General features: G+C 38.7%; 1 protein-coding gene across 5 annotated transcripts in view; it reads left to right on the top strand.

Moving 5' to 3' along the window:
* Positions 1-453: 453 nt before the first annotated feature.
* Positions 454-22,006, top strand: part of LOC134540856 (GATOR complex protein Iml1) — a 146,379-nt gene continuing 124,826 nt past the window's right edge. For all 5 annotated transcript variants that reach the window (XM_063383859.1, XM_063383861.1, XM_063383863.1 and 2 more), the window contains exons 1-6: positions 454-582; positions 1,702-1,839; positions 3,691-3,860; positions 4,570-4,695; positions 9,047-9,187; positions 16,818-16,960. In XM_063383859.1, the coding sequence (XP_063239929.1) occupies positions 540-582; positions 1,702-1,839; positions 3,691-3,860; positions 4,570-4,695; positions 9,047-9,187; positions 16,818-16,960 (761 nt within the window). In that variant the 5' untranslated portion in view covers positions 454-539. The remainder of the gene's footprint in view (positions 583-1,701; positions 1,840-3,690; positions 3,861-4,569; positions 4,696-9,046; positions 9,188-16,817; positions 16,961-22,006) is intronic.

Raw genomic sequence — 22,006 nt, forward strand, 5'->3', positions numbered from 1 at the left:
CAGCCATCTGAGAGAAATCAACGAAAAAGTGAGCTCTGCGCATGCGCGTGTTTTGGCAACGAAACGGCAACAGATAGGACACCAAAAATCAGTGCCCTAAAAATTAGGTACTGGCCGTGTCCTATCGTGCACTTGGAATATGGTTAGGGTACAGGTATCGCATATTCAACACCTAAACCCTTATTTTTGTGTCTTGGAATACGGCCCTTAATTATAATTGCATGTGCACTATGTTCATATTGCACATTGCCACACCCGGCCGGGCGCTCGTGCAACACAGCCGGCCGTGACTATAGCGTCACGTCGTTCGGTGCACTGCCCCGACCTACTCTACTTGGCACTTGTTCGTTACACTTGTCCTAATTCACGTGTTGAGCACACATAACGGCCTGTGCTCTCCACATCATTGGTGCAGTAGTTAGCACGCAACTCTATGAGCACGCAGTCATTATCTTTGACTTATTTTGGAAGTATTTGTAAATATTATGTAATAAATATTTTCTTGGAGGTTTAATTTGATAAAGCCATGCTAAAATAAAATGAAGCTATTCAAACTTGTTGTTCACACAAGGGGTTTCAGTGGTCAGTAATACTATAATAATTTTTCATTACTATTTAATTTTTAAAATATATATGTGTCTCGTTATTGGTTAACGCCTCGTCAACAGAAATACATTAGACAGCCGACCTCCGTAGCGTAGTCGGATGTACACCGGCTCACGGTGCGAGGGGTTCTGGGTTCGAGACCCGGGTAAGGCATAGGAGTTATTCTACGTACGGCAATTTTATCGATGAATTAATAAAAGACTTGGAATAAGAAAGAAATGACCCTATGGCCTTTGGCGCACAGCTGTAGGCCAGACAGCATATATTAAAAAAAGAAACATTAAGTTAGACATGCTTGATGAGGAAATGAACAGTCGTAACTTATAATAAACCATTCCAGCTTTTTCCTGGTGTGAATTCGGGGAACCACAGGAACAGAAAAATCAGTATCAGGATTTGAACCCGGATCCTAATTATGCAAGTTGTATTTCTGGGCAGCTCAACTCCATAAAATATATGCAATTTTGTAGTTGATACACTTAAAAATTTCCCCTCTTTTTAATTCTGTCATAAAGAAAATAATACTTTTTTTTTAGTCAATTTCTATATTGGCGGCTTTTCAGTAAATTTAAAAATAAAATTATGAAAATGGTTTATTTTAGCTTTATAGACGTTCCTGTATCAACCTCTTCCCCATAAAAAAAAAATAAAAAAATTTGAAATTCCCATCACTACCTGATATTTCTGGTCTGTGCCATGTTCCACAGTCTTAAATGTCGACGTTATCCAAATAAAATTATGTTACATGGCCATATTTTTGCAGGTAATCAGTAATGATTAGAGACCGGAAAAATTTGCGAGTTCATTTCACAATAGGCTAAAATCTAAATTGTTATACCTCCGTGCTTCCTCTGCTATTGGTTCACAACTCACCTGGATGACTCTGGACCAATGAGAAACACCCAACCAAAGCTTTATCGAATCACAAGTTGCTACGCTGGGACGTCTCACATGATAGCAGCTAATGAGTGGGTGACATTTGAGACCTAGTGTACGTAGAACTATAGGGTTCATCCTAGAGGTCATTGAACCCGCCAATTTTTCCGGTCCCTAGTAATGATGCAGTGATTGTTTTTTTTTTTTTTTGTTTCGCAGGCGAGGACCTGATCATCAACCCGAAGGACTTCTCGGGCATAAAGAAGGGCGACGTGGTGGAGATATACCACCCCGAGGATGAGTTCAGTCGCCTGCTGCTGCAGATCACGTCCTTCAAGGAGGACCTCCAGAGCCGAGGTGAGTCCCGCGCCGCCTCGCCGAGCTTCCCCGTTGGCCCGGCAGCGCTCGCTCCGGTTCAGACACGGCCACCTCGTCAGCCCTGTGCGCCAGTTTCTATTGTTTAATGTCAACACACCCCCTCCTTACCGTTATCTCTTCCCGTGACTGATCTTACATCTAACGTAATTTTTTTTTTTATTAGTACATAAACAATTAAAAGCAGCTGAGCATTAATTATTGTCGGTAAATTCAAAGATTATTTAATCAACAAAAAATTTTTATTTGGTGAGAATGAGTTATCCTGTTACACTAGATAGTGCCCGGCATGCGTTGCAGTGCCTGATTCAATTTTCTTGTAATTTTTTTGAAGTAGGTACATATATACAAAAATCTGTCTATCTTTCTCTCTCTTTAATTTTCTATCTATCTGTATCTCTCTATATATAATCTTTATATATTTCTCCATCTCCCTATAACTATCTACCTATACATATTTACATATAATTGTGTGTGTATAAATATATATATCCCTCTATAACTATCTCTCGCTCCTTTAGTTACCTACAACTATGTATATCTCTATATCTCTATATATGTCACTGTAGCAATGAACATAATAAAAATGTAATGTTTATACTTATCTATATTTTTTTATGTATCTATCTTTTTACCTGTCACAGGTGTGACATAGGTATATAAAAACACGTGTGTATTTAAGTGCAAAATTGTGTCCAAATTTCAAAGCAATCAGTGAAGAACTTTCGGAGATTAAAATTTTGAACAGACGAATGTTTACTTTATTTATATATATATATATAAACAGTTTTATATGTATATTTATAATATATATATGTTTTGAATGAAAGTTTACTATATATACACCCACACACACATTTAGTTTGCCGTCCTGTCGACTCAGTGGAGGGAGCCCTGGACTGGTGGCCCAGGGGTTCTAGGTCACATCCCCGGCTGGATCGAGGGGTCCTTCGTGAGGTCAGGGACAGGGTGTTGTGTGATCCCTCCACCTCAGCACTGCAGAAGGCAGTATTCTTTCGGCGGCCACCGCAGGATCAGCTCTCCTGATCCGACCCAGGCGTTCCAGCCTCCGGACTGGTCGCTGGTTCGTCGTCGCCCGAGCCCCCGCACCGGCCCGCGGGCATCACAGCTGTGGCGTCTCATCCTGGGATCGCAGTGTGCATTCTAGCGGCCATTTGTGTCTCTTTCCGATGCACCGTCTCATCTCAGCTATCGGCACCGTCCTTGTTTCGATGAGCTCAGTTACCAGATATATCACATAGAGCATAAATGTTTTAGACACAGTCTTATAATATAATGAAAAAAAATTTTTAAATGTACTTAGAAAAAACTTTATTTTGTAAAGGAAAATTTTGAATACATTCTTGTTGTGTTTCATCAAATGCATCACCTGATAATATTCTTACTTCTAAGAAAACGTAACTGAAAGAGGCCATCTTGGTTTCAACCGTTTTTGCTGTGGGATATTTTATTTTTTTTAATATTAAAAATTTAAGCTCTTTTTGACCACAGCGCATAGTTAATGGAACACCTTGATAGTTAATCGTGACCTACTGCTGTAAATGGTTTCTCCTGTGAAATCTTAATTGATGTTTAGAATTACCTATATATTTTTTTTCTGTCAGAATGTAAACTACTATAAGTACTATTATCAAAGGACACAATCTTACGGTATTCGGAATATAAAAAATTTTTGTTAAACTAAAACATTTTAAAAATATTGATGGTGTAATAAATACGAGGCTGGTGGTATCTGTTCGACGAGTGTGGTGTACTGCAATCTGAGCGTGAGGCAGAACCACCAGCGAGAACGAAACTCTCTCGCTGCTCCAGAGACGATCAGCGTGGAGCAGAGCATCGCGACGACGTTCCAGCTGCGGACGTACGCGGACGTGTGCATGAACATCGTGAGCCCCGCGGACGTGTCCCTGGACTCGGTGGAGCTGACCTTCAAGGACCAGTACATGGGCCGCAGCGAGATGTGGCGGCTGAAGAACAGTCTGGTGAGAAGCCTCGGGGGCACTGTTACACTGAAAGCCGCGTGTACCCACTCCGGGGGTTGCTCTACTCGACTTCATTTCCTTTTCTACACGTGAATCGGCACATGCTAAAATGGCCTCGGTCCAAGCAACCCAGTTTTGAGAAAAAACGAATAAATCTGTCTCCAAGCAACCATTTTAGATAGTTGATTCCCGTGGGTTACGCAAAAATGATTCTTGAACACTGTCCACATCTTTCCCGGGCACAGAGGACCGACTACGAGCCTTGACTTTGCAAGTGCGTCCTTTTTCTTGAAATGTCTTGTGTCGGATGTAAACGGATGACCGGCTTGGTGGTTTTGCGTTTGAAATGCCTGCGAAATTAACGTTGCGCGACGGGTACCGACAGCCTTTTATCTCTAACTGAAGCATGCACTATCTCTTCTGCTGTGAGATAGGCACCATTATTAACACTAGCTGCTCATAGCGGAGAAAACCTGCAACAAACGAAAATTCGAAAAATTTGCAAAAAAAAAAAAAAATACTTTCATGTAATTTTTATTGGCTGAAATAAGTTTCAGGTAAATCGTCCACGCCGTTAGTTTTATTTTTTTTAAATTTTTTTAAGGTGTGCTCAACCTGTATTTTTTTCAGTGTTATACTGTTATCGCAAACTACCACGCAATCTGGTCGCTACGTGTACGTGTAACATGTTTGTCGCGTGTTCCCGCAGGCGAACACGTGTGTGTATCTGAACAAGAAGATTGAGTTCTGCGGGGGCAGCATCCGCTGTCAGGTGTACGAGATGTGGTCGCAGGGAGACCGCGTGGCGTGTGGCGTCATCACCGACGACACCAAGGTACGCTGATGCCGTCCGATCGTGTTACGTAGTCCAGTGGTTGCAACATTAGTTTATACGTATTTAACAGTAAATAGTTTCAAAATGTTGTTGCTATTCTTACCATATAATAACGGTATTGAAAAACCAAAATATTAATTAATTATTCATTACAAATAATCAACGAATCACACTTTCTTGTCATACACTACAATCTAGAAGTCGGAAGTGAAATAAGATTATGATATAAATAATGCTCGAAGCACTTTCATAACACGAGAATATCTTTATTCCTTAAATTGTAACAGCTTTGCTATATTTGATTGCCTTTCTTTCAATGTAACAGTTGCAAGTCTTCAAAGTAGGTAATGTTCACTGCTGGATGCTTGTGTAAATTTTTATATTCTGCAAAAAATAACTGGACATTTTTACAGGACTTAGATACTGTATTTGGATGTACTTGCACATCACTGCATTTTGTGTGGTAATATTACAATGACAGTAAATTATTAGGTATGTTAATATTATTCTTAATGAAGTATAAATTTTATGTTAAAAATCAAACTTATGTAAATCATTTTTATGTAAAGGTACTTAATATTGTTTTATTGATCTTTCTATGTATTTTACTGTGAAGAACCATTAATACATAAGTATTTACTTTTTTTTTTAGTATAAGATATGTTCTACATTTTACATGGTTGTTTGCTGTCAATCGAGACACAGAATTGAATAGGCTATTGCTCCCATTACTCCGGACTTGTTAACCAAAGTGTGGGAAGAATTATTGGACTTTGGGTTGGATGTGTGCCATATAACTAAAGGTGCAAATATTGAACATTTGTAAGAAAAACTAGGTTAGTTTACCTTCAATTTGATGTATTATTTTGTTGTAAATAGTCTAAATTAAACTGTTGTAATATCCCATTGAAACTTGGATATTCTTTTAGGGACATTCTGTATTGTGTTTAACTTTGCTTATTATATTCCAACTCACCCTGAGATATAAAGAAAAGTTATAAAGAAAGTTTACTAAAAGCTGCTGAAAATGTCCTCAAATTGTTTCACCAGGCATTTCTAGACATCCTGTGTTTGGGACATCGGTGGCCGAGAGGTTAGATCACTCGTCTCTCACTGAGGTGTTCCCGGGTCAATTACCAACCAGTCGAACCCAGATTTAATGCAAATAGAACGTGTTTTCTCTGGGTACTCCCATTTTGGTAAATTTATAGTACAACTGCTATGCAAAAAAAAATACTTTTCGAATCAAATTTTTTTTTGGTTCTACAACCATGAAAAATAGTCCCATCTATGCTATTAAAGCACAGTATTAATTTACGTCACTATAGCAAACACCGTAGGGACCCACAATTTGTGTTGCCGCGTTACTGCACTGGCTAACTTGATTAACTGTGCTTGTGGTTGCAATCATGAAAACACCCGTTAGATTATGTACGTAACTACATATTTGCATTATTAATAAACTACCACACCTGACAAAAGTAGTTGCAAGACAGAGACACACACATACCTAGTTAACATGGCGCTATTGATTGGTATTCTGACTTTCATACACTTCACCTCTAAATGTTAATTCTCAGAATCCAGTAGGAATTTTCAAACGTAGTTTTTAGGGTGAGTAGATGAAGGTCTACGAATGTTGAAAAACACCATTTTCCAAAATCTATTTTTTTTTTTGCAATGTCGCTAAACAAAAATTGACCCCCCGTTTACCCTGCCTGTTCAGTACAGTAGAACCCCTCATATCCGACCTTCCCACAACCGACTCCTCCGGATATCCGACCTAGTCTCCGTGGTTGGCGAGCCTGTTCAGACTTGAAAAAGTGACGCATCTACATGTCTTCGTGTCGCAAACTGTAAGTTCAGACGTGATTGTTGGTGTAGAATGTGCTCGTACTATAATCTTGTACTGTTCTATGTTTTTTAACGTAACATAACGTATTATGGGCAAAAAAAGTGGAGGGACACTTCCGCATAATCAAGTTTGGCAAAACAGAAACAAAAATTCATTATTGAATTCTTTAAATAAGGTTTGCTTACATTGTATTCATCTTATCATCTATAATTTAACAACAGTAAACGTTCGAAATGTATACAGCAACATTTTTACAAATAAAGTTGTATTACTGTACAAACTGTATAGCTGGGAAAGGCGTTTTTTTTTGCTCCTACGGATATCCGACCTTTTGGCCGTTCCGACCATGGCCCGGTCCCGTCATGGTCGGATATGTGAAGTTCTACTGTATAACAATTTTCCATTCTCACATCACCACTCATGGTTTCTCATGGCCCAGGTATTTCTCATGGCCCGGGTATTTCTCATGGCACGGGTATTTCTCATGGCCCGGGTATTTCTCATGGCCCGGGTATTTCTCATGTCCCGGGTATTTCTCATGGCCCGGGTATTTCTCATGGCACGGGTATTTCTCATGGCCCGGGTATTTCTCATGGCCCCGGTATTTCTCATGGCCCCGGTATTTCTCATGGCCCGGGTATTTCTCATGGCCCGGGTATTTCTCATGGCACGGGTATTTCTCATGGCCCGGGTATTTCTCATGGCCCCGGTATTTCTCATGGCCCCGGTATTTCTCATGGCCCGGGTATTTCTCATGGCCCCGGTATTTCTCATGGCCCCGGTATTTCTCATGGCACGGGTATTTCTCATGGCCCGGGTATTTCTCATGGCACGGGTATTTCTCATGGCCCGGGTATTTCTCATGTCTCGGGTATTTCTCATGGCCCGGGTATTTCTCATGTCTCGGGTATTTCACATGGCCCGGGTATTTCTCATGGCCCGGGTATTTCTCATGGCCCGGGTATTTCTCATGGCCCGGGTATTTCTCATGGCCCGGGTATTTCTCATGGCCCGGGTATTTCTCATGGCCTAGGTATTTCTCATGTCTCGGGTATTTCTCATGGCCCGGGTATTTCTCATGTCTCGGGTATTTCTCATGGCACGGGTATTTCTCATGGCCCGGGTATTTCTCATGGCCCGGGTATTTCTCATGGCCCCGGTATTTCTCATGTCTCAGGTATTTCTCATGTCTCGGGTATTTCTCATGGCCCGGGTATTTCTCATGTCCCGGGTATTTCTCATGGCCCGGGTATTTCTCATGGCCCGGGTTTTTCTCATGGCCCAGGTATTTCTCATGTCTCGGGTATTTCTCATGGCCCGGGTATTTCTCATGGCCCGGGTATTTCTCATGGCCCGGGTATTTCTCATGGCACGGGTATTTCTCATGGCACGGGTATTTCTCATGGCCCGGGTATTTCTCATGGCCCGGGTATTTCTCATGGCACGGGTATTTCTCATGGCCCGGGTATTTCTCATGGCCCGGGTATTTCTCATGGCCCGGGTATTTCTCATGGCCCGGGTATTTCTCATGTCTCGGGTATTTCTCATGGCCCAGGTATTTCTCATGTCCCGGGTATTTCTCATGGCCCGGGTATTTCTCATGGCCCGGGTATTTCTCATGGCCCAGGTATTTCTCATGTCTCGGGTATTTCTCATGGCCCGGGTATTTCTCATGGCCCGGGTATTTCTCATGGCCCAGGTATTTCTCATGGCCCGGGTATTTCTCATGGCACGGGTATTTCTCATGGCACGGGTATTTCTCATGGCCCGGGTATTTCTCATGGCCCGGGTATTTCTCATGGCACGGGTATTTCTCATGGCCCGGGTATTTCTCATGGCCCGGGTATTTCTCATGGCCCCGGTATTTCTCATGTCTCGGGTATTTCTCATGGCACGGGTATTTCTCATGGCCCGGGTATTTCTCATGGCCCGGGTATTTCTCATGGCCCGGGTATTTCTCATGGCCCGGGTATTTCTCATGGCCCGGGTATTTCTCATGGCCCAGGTATTTCTCATGTCTCGGGTATTTCTCATGGCCCGGGTATTTCTCATGGCCCGGGTATTTCTCATGTCTCGGGTATTTCTCATGGCACGGGTATTTCTCATGGCCCGGGTATTTCTCATGGCCCGGGTATTTCTCATGGCTCGGGTATTTCTCATGGCCCGGGTATTTCTCATGGCCCGGGTATTTCTCATGTCTCGGGTATTTCTCATGGCACGGGTATTTCTCATGGCCCGGGTATTTCTCATGGCCCGAGTATTTCTCATGGCCCGGGTATTTCTCATGGCACGGGTATTTCTCATGGCACGGGTATTTCTCATGGCCCGGGTATTTCTCATGGCCCGGGTATTTCTCATGGCACGGGTATTTCTCATGGCCCGGGTATTTCTCATGGCCCGGGTATTTCTCATGGCCCGGGTATCAGCAAGGTATTACGTTCATTCAAACATACTAACATTCATTGATTCATTCGTTCACTGTCTTGGTTGATGCAGGTGGTGTTCAGGTCGTCAACCAGCATGGTGTACCTGTTCATCCAGATGAGCTCAGAGATGTGGGACTTCGACATCCACGGAGACCTGTACTTCGAGAAGGCCGTCAACGGGTTCCTCGCCGACCTCTTCCAGAAGTGGAAGGTGAGTGCGCGAGTGGTTTAGATGGGGCTGTTACTGTTTCAGACCAACTGTAGTCTCATCGGCAAATCACGAGTCACCAATAACCTTAAAGCTGTGCGGACTATGATTATTTAAACAAGCAATTCTTGTTTTTTTTTGTTTTTTTTTTGTTTTGGTATTTTCAAAAATTAATTTTACATTTTGTTTAAATTTACAGAATATCTGTTTTCATTTTTGAGAAATTAATCCACCTAGATCTCCACTGTACGAAAAATCATTGTCGGTACATTTTTCATCACTAAAATACGTAAAGTAAACTATGGACAAATACACCTTAGATATACGTGTATCACTAGGATGTACTTATCAAGAAGTAAATGTTTACACCAAAGAAATATAGAACTTTGGATATAATTTGAATGTGTGTGTCAGCTTATTACCATAGAGTAACAAATGAAAAACAGGTATGCAAATGGAACTCACCTTAAGGGGATTGGTGCAGGACAAAAAACAGTCATTCGTCAGAATTTGTTGGAAATGAGCTTAAGTGTTTCATAAATGCTTGTTTATTACTACTGTATGGCCAGCCAGCACGTATATAAGCTAGCAGGTGAGATTTGGCAAGTTAGTGGCGAGAGAGCATCTGTGAGGGGAGGTTGTCGAATGTTGCAGCTCTGAGGCCTGCCATCTAGCGGGAATCTTTCGAAGGTCTTCCACAATATCGCCTTTCTCTCTCTCTCTCGCTATCTCTCTCTCTCCAACACGGACACCCAACCAGCTCTTATCGCTTCCCATCTCGCCCTATCCTTCATTCTCGGATCAGGTAGCCGCCCTTGGCTTCCCCGCGTAGACTTTCGTGTTACTCCAGGAAACCAAGACAACCTGTGAACAATTTGCCCAAAGCTGAATTTTTGTACTGTGGTAGAGTTGACTATGCTTAATAACATACCGAAAGTTTACCGCTGTAGACCTTGTGTGTTATCACCGAAAATTTGCATTTAAGTCCTAGGTGACAGCAACTTACGTCAGTCCATTAAAATGCTACCCATTTATACAGTTTTTAATTTAGACTGTCCATAAACTTATCAAAATAATCTAGAAACTGTAATACACCTATTAATGTTAGAAAAAATTTAAATTTTTAATATATATGATATAAAGCGATTAATTCACGACATATTTTTTTTTATCTTTGCCACCCAGATAAAAATACGATTTACACCGATTTGAAGAGCCCAATGCGAAAAAATGTCTAAATAAATGTTTTTAATTATACTTTTAGCTTTAAGATAGTATATTTATAAAGAGTCTAGCATAATTAGTTGCCTCATTAAAGCTGCCCGAGCGTTGCAGTGTACTGCGGCCGTACTGATCTTTCATGGCCGGCGGGCTTTGAAACACGCTGCGTACTGCGACACTCAATAAACTTGGTCTTATTTATGGATTACTTAAAATATATTTAATGCATATGATAGGGTGTATTCATGTTACATCTATTGAGATATACATATTATTTTTTTTATATATGAATGATTTTTGATACAATAAAATTAACAACAAACAATTTCTGCTTGGAACTTGTAAATCAAAATTCTAGAGGACCTCTGGTTTTATATATGTGTGTTCGTATTTTGTTACAAAAAATTTATTATTAAAAATTATTTTAATACCAAAAATATAATTATTTTTTATTTCTAATACATTATATTATTTTAGATCAGAACTGTGCAAAATTTTAATGTAGCCTATATTATAAAATATATATATATTTAATTGTATGAAATTAGTTTACTATATAACAATTGAAGAAAACGATACACCGTTAATGTGCTTATTGAGTTTTGTCACTCTTAAACATAATTCGTATGATAATATTATTTTTTTCCAGAAAATAAATAATACATAAGTTGTGTTGTAAAATGTATTGATAGAATTACATATTTAGTATTTTTTTTTCTAAGTTAATTCATTGGAGTGCTGCGCCTAGCTTACTTCGTTGAATAGCTAGTGGCAAAGAGCGGTTGTGGATGTTTTTGCAAGAGTTTGACCGTATTTTATGACCCCAGCTGTGAGAGGGTGTTCGTCCCAGAAATCCTAACGGTCAAGGAAAATAGCCTTTCTCTGTAGTCACGTACGGGTCTGCTACTCGCACAATATCGTCAGTTTATCACAACTTTCCGGGAAGTTCTATTGTTATTTATTTATAATTTAGAAATTAAAGAGTCGATCATACTAACATTTTTACCTAAGCAAATTGCATCCTGGAAGATTTTTATCTACGTTTGCAGCAAAAATCACTTGCAGTTAGGAAACTTTTATTCTTTCAGAGTAAAATTCAGTCTGGAATTACCATACATTAAAAACCTTAGTTTTCTGGAGCAAAAAAGTCCCAGTACGAGCGACTTTAACACTGCTGCACACACACTACGCAGCTTGAAATACATCAGTGGTCAGACTATTGTACCAGACACTCAAAATATACACATTTAAACCTTTTTAAAAAAAAAAAAAAAAAAAAAAAACAATATTTATGAAGTGATTTTGACGTTACGCTCAACATATTTATGTAACATGTAGTCAAATTTCTATAAAAAATATATTTTTTCTTACCTTTTATGATTAAAATTACCAATTTAATAATAGGACGTTTAAACTTTGAGGTGTTTATCACAGTTACCATGTAGGACATTCTTTTATATTACTTTGGCGCCATAATGAGAACCGACTTAAAAAAGTATTAAAGTTATTAAATTTACGAAACATTTTTGTGGATCATTGTAGAAATTACCTTTAAGGACTCAGCTGCTCATTTATTGATGTGATCACAAGGTTTCATCGGTAAACTTTTGACGTGTTACTAAGAAATGTTCATTCTACTACTGTACAAAATTTTTCCTGTGGGATAATTTTTCATGTATTAAAAATTTTTGTTTCTTAACAGCAAAATTCGTCTCGACCCGAACCTACTTCGACAACCTCGCAGTAGTATACACTACGCGGCTCGGATCGCTTTAGTAGTCACACTAATTGTATGAGACACTTAAAAAAAATACCAATTTAAAGATGAATAAATATGCAACAACGATTACTTTAAGCGATTTCCACGTTGGGCTCTTTAAGTTTATGTAAGATGTATTTATATTTCCTTAAAATTGAATGAAACTGAATTCGTTAACTTTAATGATTTAAAAGGTCTATTTTATAGAAACATGTTTAAACTTTGTGCTTTTTATCACTATCCTCAGATAGGGCAATGTTTCTAGATTATTTTGGGTTCCATACTGACTGTCTACTCCATAAACTGCATTTGCAATATCCATTATTGTGGATCGTAACAAAAAAATTTAACTGCTCGTTTTCGGTGTGACACACAAGGTTTGCGGCAGTACTTAAACTTTTGACGTGTTACTAAGAAATGTTCATTCTACTACTGTACAAATTTCGGCTTTGGGATAATTTTCTATGTATTAAAAACCTTTGTTTCTTCACAGCGAAATTCGTCCCGACCCGAGCCTACTTCGGCAACCTCGCAGTAGTATACACTACGCGGCTCGGATCGCTTTTGTGGTCAGATACATTGTACCAGGCTCTCAACAAATAAACTAATTTAAAATTTAAGAACTAAATCGTGATCGTAAAATGGCCGCCATGGTGATTTGCGAATTTATGGAGAAATAAAAGCAGTTAAAATCTTATGTAGTTTCCAAGAGACATTATTACATCACCAATCATCTTAAGTAACAGGTTTACAAAATTTCAACATATTCATTAACTAGTCAGTTTTTTTTCAAATGTGTTAGTATTAACAATCTGGACCATATCTAGTCGGTGAGGTCTGTATTGTTACAGACTATCTGTATTCCGGTATTTGGATTTTGAAGCTACTTAATGATTCGCTTTCAATGTCTATTAAAATATACCTAATGCTAATTGCAGGAATATTTCTACTCGATTTCAAAATTATAATTCCTGAACATTTGTAGCGGACACATTTCAATGTAACACTCACTGATTTTCGAGTTGTGTTGAGGTTTCGCATGCCACTTCGTGTACACGAGATGGCCCCTGCTCTGGTAACAATGAGTCATCACAACCGGTGCCGTCTGTACGAGCGTCTTCACAAGTTATCCTGAAATATGTTCTTAAATATTAATTCAAGTGAATTCTTAAAATCCTACACACCTTATCTTAAGTGTCGTAAATGATTCGTTATATTTTGTAAATCCATATAATATAGGAGCCAACATGGCGCGAAGCGATGGACGTGATACAAATAATATATATATATTTTTTTTTTTTTACCAACCACTACATCAGTAAATATTTGTGGTTTCCATTCGCTATGAATTCAAGCATGTAACATGTGTACTGCTTCTTCAATACGGCCACAGTTAAATGGGAGGCTCTGAATCACTGAAAACTCCTCAACAAAATCAACGATGAATCACAGGCATTACAACAAACAGTTGTCACAAGTCAAGTAGCCAATGAGCAGGTGACATTTTTCGAGTCCGTAGAGGTTTGTTGAGACTATCCTACAGGTCAATGGCAACGCGCCCTTACGCGCATGGTTAATGCATGAGTAGAGTGTAAAGGCGTAAGCCTGAGACATATCTAGGTCCTCATCTAACCGCACACACTTAGATTTAACTCAGGATAGGGTGAAAAATGTTTACTAATTTTGCAGTCCCAACAGTCACCAACGAAACGCCAGCAAAATAAATAAATAAGCTCACGAATATTGTTCGTGAATGAAGGCGAAGCTGATACTTTGGAAACGTTACCAGCAGATATTAAATAATGTTTAACTATTATTTACGTAGCTTACTTCTTAAAACTGCATTCATGTAAACTGATTTTGTGTGAGACTATGTTGAGTGTTTTCTGCTACACTTATTTTTCTGAAAAAAGTCTGTGGCTTAATAAACTTGTTAACATTGATGCCTGTCATAAAAAAAATTCAAACGTAATTATACGGATACATGTTGAGTATAGTTTATGAATGGTTCACGCATTGCTGGGAAAAAAAAACATGTTTACAATTTTACACATCTTTCTGTTGTCGCATCGCGTCCATCGCGTTGTACATACGCAACTCTGAAAAATAAATGTATGATAAAAAAAAGCTATAATAAAATAATCTCTTATCTTTCTTTATTCTTTTTTCTAAGTGCTATAATGGCTTTCGATAGTTTTGTTCTTTTGTGTACTCTGCTTGGTGGAGGTTTCTTCGGCATTTTATTCCTGAATAAATCTCACGCTTACAACAAAAAACATCTAACTAAATCACTGTGCTAAATAATAACAGAGAATAACCATTCAATTATAAGCCGAGCTAGACCAAACATATTCTCTTATCTACTGAAAATGAGTACGTTGATCTTCATATCAGTTTCCCGCGAAATCCCATCTCCCCTTCGTAAACAGCAGACAGCTGTGGCAGGCTGCAAAAAGTTAGAAAAACTGTCGCAAGGTGTCACTACTGTCCAGCGCGCTCCATAATTCCTCGTATCCGAGCTTGCACGCTGCTCAAATTTCTACAGCTACGTTTTTACTTTAGGTCCGACTGCAATAAGCTTAAGACTAAAATAAAGTCAATCATTCAGCCGACATATATGTAGGCGTTTGAATTACAAATGAAAACGCGAATTTATTAAATTCGCAGATGAATATCACGCAATTTCGTAGCAGCTCATTTATTAGAATTCAAATTGTAAATACGTTAAATTAATAATGATTACAGATAAAATAATGGTCACAGTCATATCTCCCGTGTCTGAAAATTTATCTGCGAAAGTTTTACCACTGAATTCTTTATAGTTTTTTAATAAAGCTTGAATTTAAAAAATTCCCGAAAATCAGCAATAACTTAATTAAAATAAAAAAATAAAAAAATAAATTTTACACCAGAATGGTTCAAATCTTCTCTAGCAGCTGAATAATTCCCAAATATATTGTTTTTTTTAATACGATGCTGGTGCACCAATCCCCTTAACCATTCTGTTCATTGTTAATATAAGTACTTTTAACAGTTATATTTTAAATTTAAATTTAACTATACATATCACTTTTATGCACACAGAGATATAAATGAAATATACAATTTTTATAGACACATGACATAATTCAACTAGGTATACATTTCACTTTTATGAACACAGTGATATAATTCAACTATTCATATCACTTTTATGTACAAAGTGATGTGATTCAATTCTTTTGAGCGAAACTTGGTCATCCAGATATTGGTATAATGTCATCTAGATTTTCGGAAGTGAGATGTAAAATAAAACAGCAGTTGGAGTTTTCATTCAGTACTGCTAACCATAGGACATGAATTACTGAATTCTGAAAATTTAATTTTTGTTTCTGGTCAGGAGCTGGTATTCAAATTACAGGGCTATAGGAATACTATTTGCAGTGCAGTCGATAACATAACATTCAGAATACTTTTTTCCCCATTTCATTAAACAAATTCCATTAAACAGTGTCACTGAATTAAAATTTTAAAATAAAGAATTTTTTAAAATTATGTACTGTACTAGTTTGGATTCCCTTATTTTATTTAGTAATGAAAAACCATGAGTGCGAGACTCGCTATGCTAACGTCTTTTTTTTTTGCGTGTTACGCAAATCCTGGGAAAGAACATTTGGGCGGAGCAGTGCTTTTAGTCGGACGCCCCGCCATGTATGCTGCCCATTGGCTCTAGTTTATTTTTTAAAGTCAAGTTAGATCTTGCTCTAAAATATGTTGGCAACATTCCTGTACGTTGGCAACATTCCTGTTCTGTGAATATGGTAGAACTCTTTGCAATAATCTGAACTCTTATTAATTTAAGTTTTTTTTTTTTTGAGAATGTTAGATGTTTCATGTAGTAAATTTTGAAAGTAATGTGTTGGTTTAGGAAGGAGAAGGACTATGGAAAGAACTTGAAACTCTATAAATATGCAAATTGTCCAAATGGACTTTAAACACTTATGTATTTATATTTTAGGTGTTTGTTAACTTGTGTGTACAGGGTGTAAAGATTGAAGGTGGTTTATTAGTTGAGGTTTACTGAGAGGTTGTGGCAATTACATCTTGGTACAGAAAACTGTGCAACTTTTGTATCCAGTAGTCCCTGGTCGTATTGCGCGATTTTCTGTAATAAATGTGTTTTGGGTATCATTTGAAGTTCTTATCATATTTTTGACCTGGTCCCATTGGAGCTTCCTGTTAGGTATTTTCAGTAATCTCTGAGAAACCAACGATAGTGAGTAAGTGGATTTTGATGAGTTTTTTTTAGAAATTATATATATATATTTTTTTAAATTTAGTTCCAAGCCAGTAGCTCGGTTTTTGATGTGTGCCTTGAACTGTGAGCGGGACACACTTCAGTATTCGAGTCAAGTTGCATTAGCCTAACTAAATAATTTTTTTATTTCATATTCGATAAGTGGAAATTAATTATAGCACTGAAATCAATGTTATTTATAGGTGAACCTTATTGAAGGATTTTAGTTTTCGTTTCATTTTTTACAAAAGTTCTCTTTTTGTTGTTTCATTTTTGTTTCGTCAGAATAGCAGTACCTATTCGTACAACCTTTTCAGAATGAAATGTTACTGTCGCGCGAAGATCGGGGTGCGTAACGTGATGTTCCTCCCGCGCAGAAAAACGGCAGCAACCACGAGGTGACGATCGTGCTGTTCTCGCGCACGTTCTACGCCGCCAGCAACCTGGAGGAGTTCCCGGAGCACATGCGGGAGTGTCTGCAGCAGGACTACAAGGGCCGCTTCTACGAGGACTTCTACAGGTGACTCGCAAGTGCTCGGGCCGTGTGTTAGCGCGTGTGATTTCGTGTCAGTAACACCTTTGAATATATATAATCTATAGAAGTCGCGAGTGGATAGGATTTACTCTACGTTTTTCAGAAGCGTATGATGAGCAGCTTGGGAACTTCACCGCTGCAGTGCGCTGCCGTAACGCCCTGTATCGTCTTAGTTGTTATTTACACGTTAGAGCGCAGCACTGTCGCCCGCTGTCATTCCCCGCACCCCTCATCCATCATTCACTAAAGCTCAACGTCGTTCAACGGGAGGGGGAAGGGGTGTTTGAAGAGTTCGGCACTTGTCCGCTAGGGACCACCACAAGTCGATGCCCTAGAGATGGTTGGCGATTGCGGCGGTGAATTAACCAACTGCCTCAAAACCGTATTAGAAATTTTAACCTGGGCTGGCGACTTCTATACAGTATATATATTCAAAGGTAACACTGATTAGACCTCCAGGGCCGGCGCGTCCACACAGGCGAACCAGGCGACCGCCCAGGGCGCCAAGTAGCTGGGGGCGGCGCAGCACGACACATAACACCTGATACAACATGTTTAACGATTATCGAAATTAGATGAAAATGGATTTTTTATATCAGTTTGGAATGTTCATATTGATATAAGTAATTATTTAAAGTCCACAGTGACCTTGTTTATGATTTGTAATGACTAATAAGTAAAAAAAAAAACAAGCCTGGTTTCATTTAATTGTTGACAAAATCGTAGGCTTACGTGATGTACTTTGAAACCAAAAAAATTTTTTGGTGTGTCCTGCAAGGAAGGGGGGGGGGAGGGGGGGGTTCATTAAGGTTTTTCGCCTAGGGCACCAATTTACCTTGCACCGGCCCTGTAGACCTCTACGTAATCAGTGCTTCTGACAAGTCTCCGAGCACTTCAAGCTTGTACTTCCCGCGCTGCTGCGTAGTGGCAACCATTATCCAGCATCCTCCGCCAATAGTCGGCAGCCCTGGACTTCCAGCCGGAAGTCAGTCGTATATTTCATCATGGCGGTGAGCATGGGCGTCGAAAGGATATATTTTTTTGGGGGGGAGGACTTCAATTGATTTAGTTGTTTGAGGAATATCCATCCCTTGGAGATCAGGGATGTCCTCCCCCGGGAAAATTTGGGGTTTGAAGGTGCAAAAAGGTGGTTTTTAGGCATTTTTCTTTCCTAAATATTCTAATTATAGTTGGTTGCAATATATAATTTATTTTTTATAAAAAATATTTTCAGAGAACAAATTTGTAAAAACACAGTTAACATATCTGCTGTTGCTATATCCACACAAAATCATTAATTTAAACATCAGGAGAAACCTGAATGTTACGCTTAAATGCCGCAGCAGTGTTAAGAATATTTCGCACATGTACACAAACATAAGTAATAAAGTGATTGTATTCACTATTATTATTGGAGGGGACGAAATTGAAGACTTTTATTATTGGGGGGGACGTGTCACCCCCCCGGTTGCGACGCCCATGGCGGTGAGTAGTACTATGGTGTAGCCTCACGGTTACATTGTCGTATTATAATGGCATCTGTAATCGTTATCGTATACAGTCCGCTCAGTCATCGCGCTGTAACACGCAGCTTGCTGCCGTCGTCCTGGGGGGTCGGCTGTCTGGCTCGGTGGTGTTCAACCTGCTGCCCGCAAGGTCGTAGAAGGGAGACTTCCCGATCACATGTGGGGAATAGGTATTGGTAGAAGAAGGTTTTTATATATATATATATATATATATATATATATATATATATATATATATATATATATATATATATATATATATATATATATATATATATAGGGGCGTAGCCGGGTTGGGGGGGGGGGAGGGGTGTTTAGGGGTTCAAACCCTCCTTCCCCTTAGCACCAAATCTTTATTTAAATTTCTTATTCATCACTCAAACAAATTTCATATTAAAAATATTAAAAATTAATAAAAGTTTTACCATTACAATATTTAAATTTAAGTACCGAAAACTGCTAAAATTGCACTATTTTACACCTTAAAATCAAAATTTTCCTGGGGGAGGACCCCCGGACCCCCCGCTTTAATACAAGAGGGGGGGGGGGGGCATGCTCCTTAACACTCCCCATACACAAATCCTGGCCATGCCACTGTATATATATATTTTTTTATTGAACTTTCTATGGCAAAGATTTTTTTTTGTCTGTCAAGGTAAAGTATTCTGCATGCCGACTAGAGTGAGCCACGTACAGTTGTCCCGTGTGATCCCAGCAGACCCTCATAGTGGTCGATTATCGGGAAAACATTTCACCGATAAATGTATTTTACTTCAACAGAAATTTCAAGTCTGTAGGTCTAATGGTTTTAAAATAAAGAAAAACAACTGTATTTTGGACACCCCTGCAAACTCCAATAGTTGTTGATTTTCGGCCTTCTTACCCCTGTAGGGGTGAATGTTCGTAAAATCTGTTCTTAGCTGATCTCTACTCAGTAAGAGAACATGCCTGCAATATTAAAAGTCAGTAGGTCCAATAGTTCCAGAAATCTCATGATGAGTGAATCAGTGAATAAGTGCAATAAATTGAATACTTAAAATGTTAAAATTACAATAAATATATTTTAGCCGTGTTCATGGCCATAGTTGATGTAGAGTGCACAAATAATGTTATTGAAACTTGTTTTTTCAATTTTCACCTTCTTTTGGTTTTCGATCATGCCAGAAACGTTGCTTGCCGTTCTACTGACTTTTTTCCTTCATCCAACTTCTCGGTGAATCTTTTTTTTGCAGCCTGATGTCCCTCAGATTTAATGTGCTTTTCAAGTACATCTTTTTTTTCCACTCCAGACGGCGATTACATAAATTGCACATTAAAATATTTGTATCACTTTCGTAGAACTGTTCACTTTTGTATTCATTTATGCGATCGCGAATGGAAATGACGTTTCGTCCCAATTTTACCACCTGAAATAACAGTATACAACACATTCACTAGTATGCACGTATGTGTAAACACACCACCTTCCACAGACTACACAAGAACGTGGCTTTCACGTGAAACACAGCCAGAAAATGGGACTTACAATAGTTAGCGCGGCGAAGCAGATATGTCGCAATATGGTGGCCTAAAAACTTGTACTCTGCAAGATGACGGACAATCTTCCAGCTAGTTGTTGTGAATGACGTGACAATAAGATACTTGTGCTGAATACGCCATAAAATGATGGTTTCTTTTGATACTGAACTGAAACAAAATACAATTGGTAAATAAATTGTGTAGAGTGAAGACGAATCTACGTTTTTTACCTTGATTTCTAATTTATCTCGGAATAGTCTAGATTTTGCATTTTATAGCGGAAAAAATATAATTTAGCATATTTTCGCATCTATTTCGCGGAAACAAAAAATCACCATCCCTAACATCACTATTTGTAATGTTGCAGAACCCTGCCCTCCTAATTAAATAATTTTTCTTTTAAACTATTTTCATGAATGTAAATATTTCTTAAAAAGTCTTTCTAATGATATTTTACCGTTTGTTATATATTTTAGGGTTGATATTTTTCACTTGCTATGTTTTTAAGAAGGTATTTTGTGTTTTAACAGACATTTTCTATCATTAGTAATGTTTATGTAATTATTCACAAATAAGTCGTTGTACTAGATTTTTACCTGTTTAGGCCTACTGTTTCAGGTTTTTTCTCAATAAGTTTAATTTTGTAAAGTAATACGTATTATAATTATTGTTCTTAAATTTTATTAACGTGTTGTAATATAATTATAAATCACGGGACTGTGTCTGGGCTTGTGTGATGGTTAGAAAGAGAGGCATGAGAGGTCTGTAAGTGGGAGTGAGAAAGGAACAGTGCTTCCCCGCCAACCGAGATAAAGACGGTAATTCCCCCACTGCATGGGAACTGTGTGATAACTGCTCTCTCACGGTGTGGGAGAGAGAACGAGAATGGAAGTCCCCGATTTCGATGTGAAATTGAAAAGAGACAGATCAGGGGAAGTCCAGAGTTCTGTGTGTAAAAGATTTTTTCATGTGTTGTAACTTGTTCTGTAATTGGCTTGTATCTGTAAGAGTGAATGAAGCGTGCGTGTGATTGGTCGGTGAGGTCAGGTGACTTCTCCCTGTGTGGAGAAGAGGGTGACCAGATTTCACCAGTCGTCTGTCGAACGCTGGACGAGTAGGTCGCGTTCGATGGCTTCTCGCTAAATTATCATGTAATTTACGAAGAGATCATTTCACGTTGGTGGTCGGAGCCAGGCCTATATTTAAATCAACCTAATTTTCTTTTTTTTCGTTTTGGATATAACTTAATTAGAAATTGCGGCCACCTTCGTAGGCATGTTGGCTCGGGGCGGAATTCGTTTTCGCTGGGTGCGGTCCTCTTCGAGGTCGTCCCATTTTTTTTGTACTTGCAGTGAAACATTACTGAAGGACTCAATCTACGCGATTATTTTCCGGTAAATTTCTCGTCATGCGAGCTACCAGCAGTTTTTCGACGGGCAGATATATGTGTGGAACGAGTGAATGAAACATTGAAAGTGTTCTGGATTTTTCGGTGCATCCTAATTGGAAAGAATAAAACAAAAACTACAATCAACGTTTTAAATCTTTTTATTTTGTAAGTAACGAACCGTTACATATTATGTTGAAAGAATAAAATTTAATAACTTTTGTCCCCAGTACACGAAACCAAAAGCAATGTCATCAGTATTATAGTTGTAACTACACATTGTTACTTCATGTAATCCAGAGATATTTGTATTAATATCTTTTACGTCATGCAGTTGCTTATCTTTGCTTATCTTAGCACTGTAACTCCTATGCAATTTCTAGGGCCTGTGAAAACACTTTATATTAATGAGAGTTTTTTTCAATGAGGTTTCACTGTGTATTGCGAAAAGGGTAACTCATGTGTGAAATACCGTGCTGAAGTTTGGGAGTGTTGTTTTCCATTCTCATGGACACTTTACGCGACTCGTTTGTGAACTGTGACGTCCACATAGGGATGAATGTTCATAAAATCCGTTCTTAGCTGATCTCTACTCAGTGA

This window comes from Bacillus rossius, chromosome 17 (assembly GCF_032445375.1).
Source record: "Bacillus rossius redtenbacheri isolate Brsri chromosome 17, Brsri_v3, whole genome shotgun sequence".
In the NCBI taxonomy this organism is placed as follows: Eukaryota; Metazoa; Arthropoda; class Insecta; order Phasmatodea; family Bacillidae; genus Bacillus; species Bacillus rossius.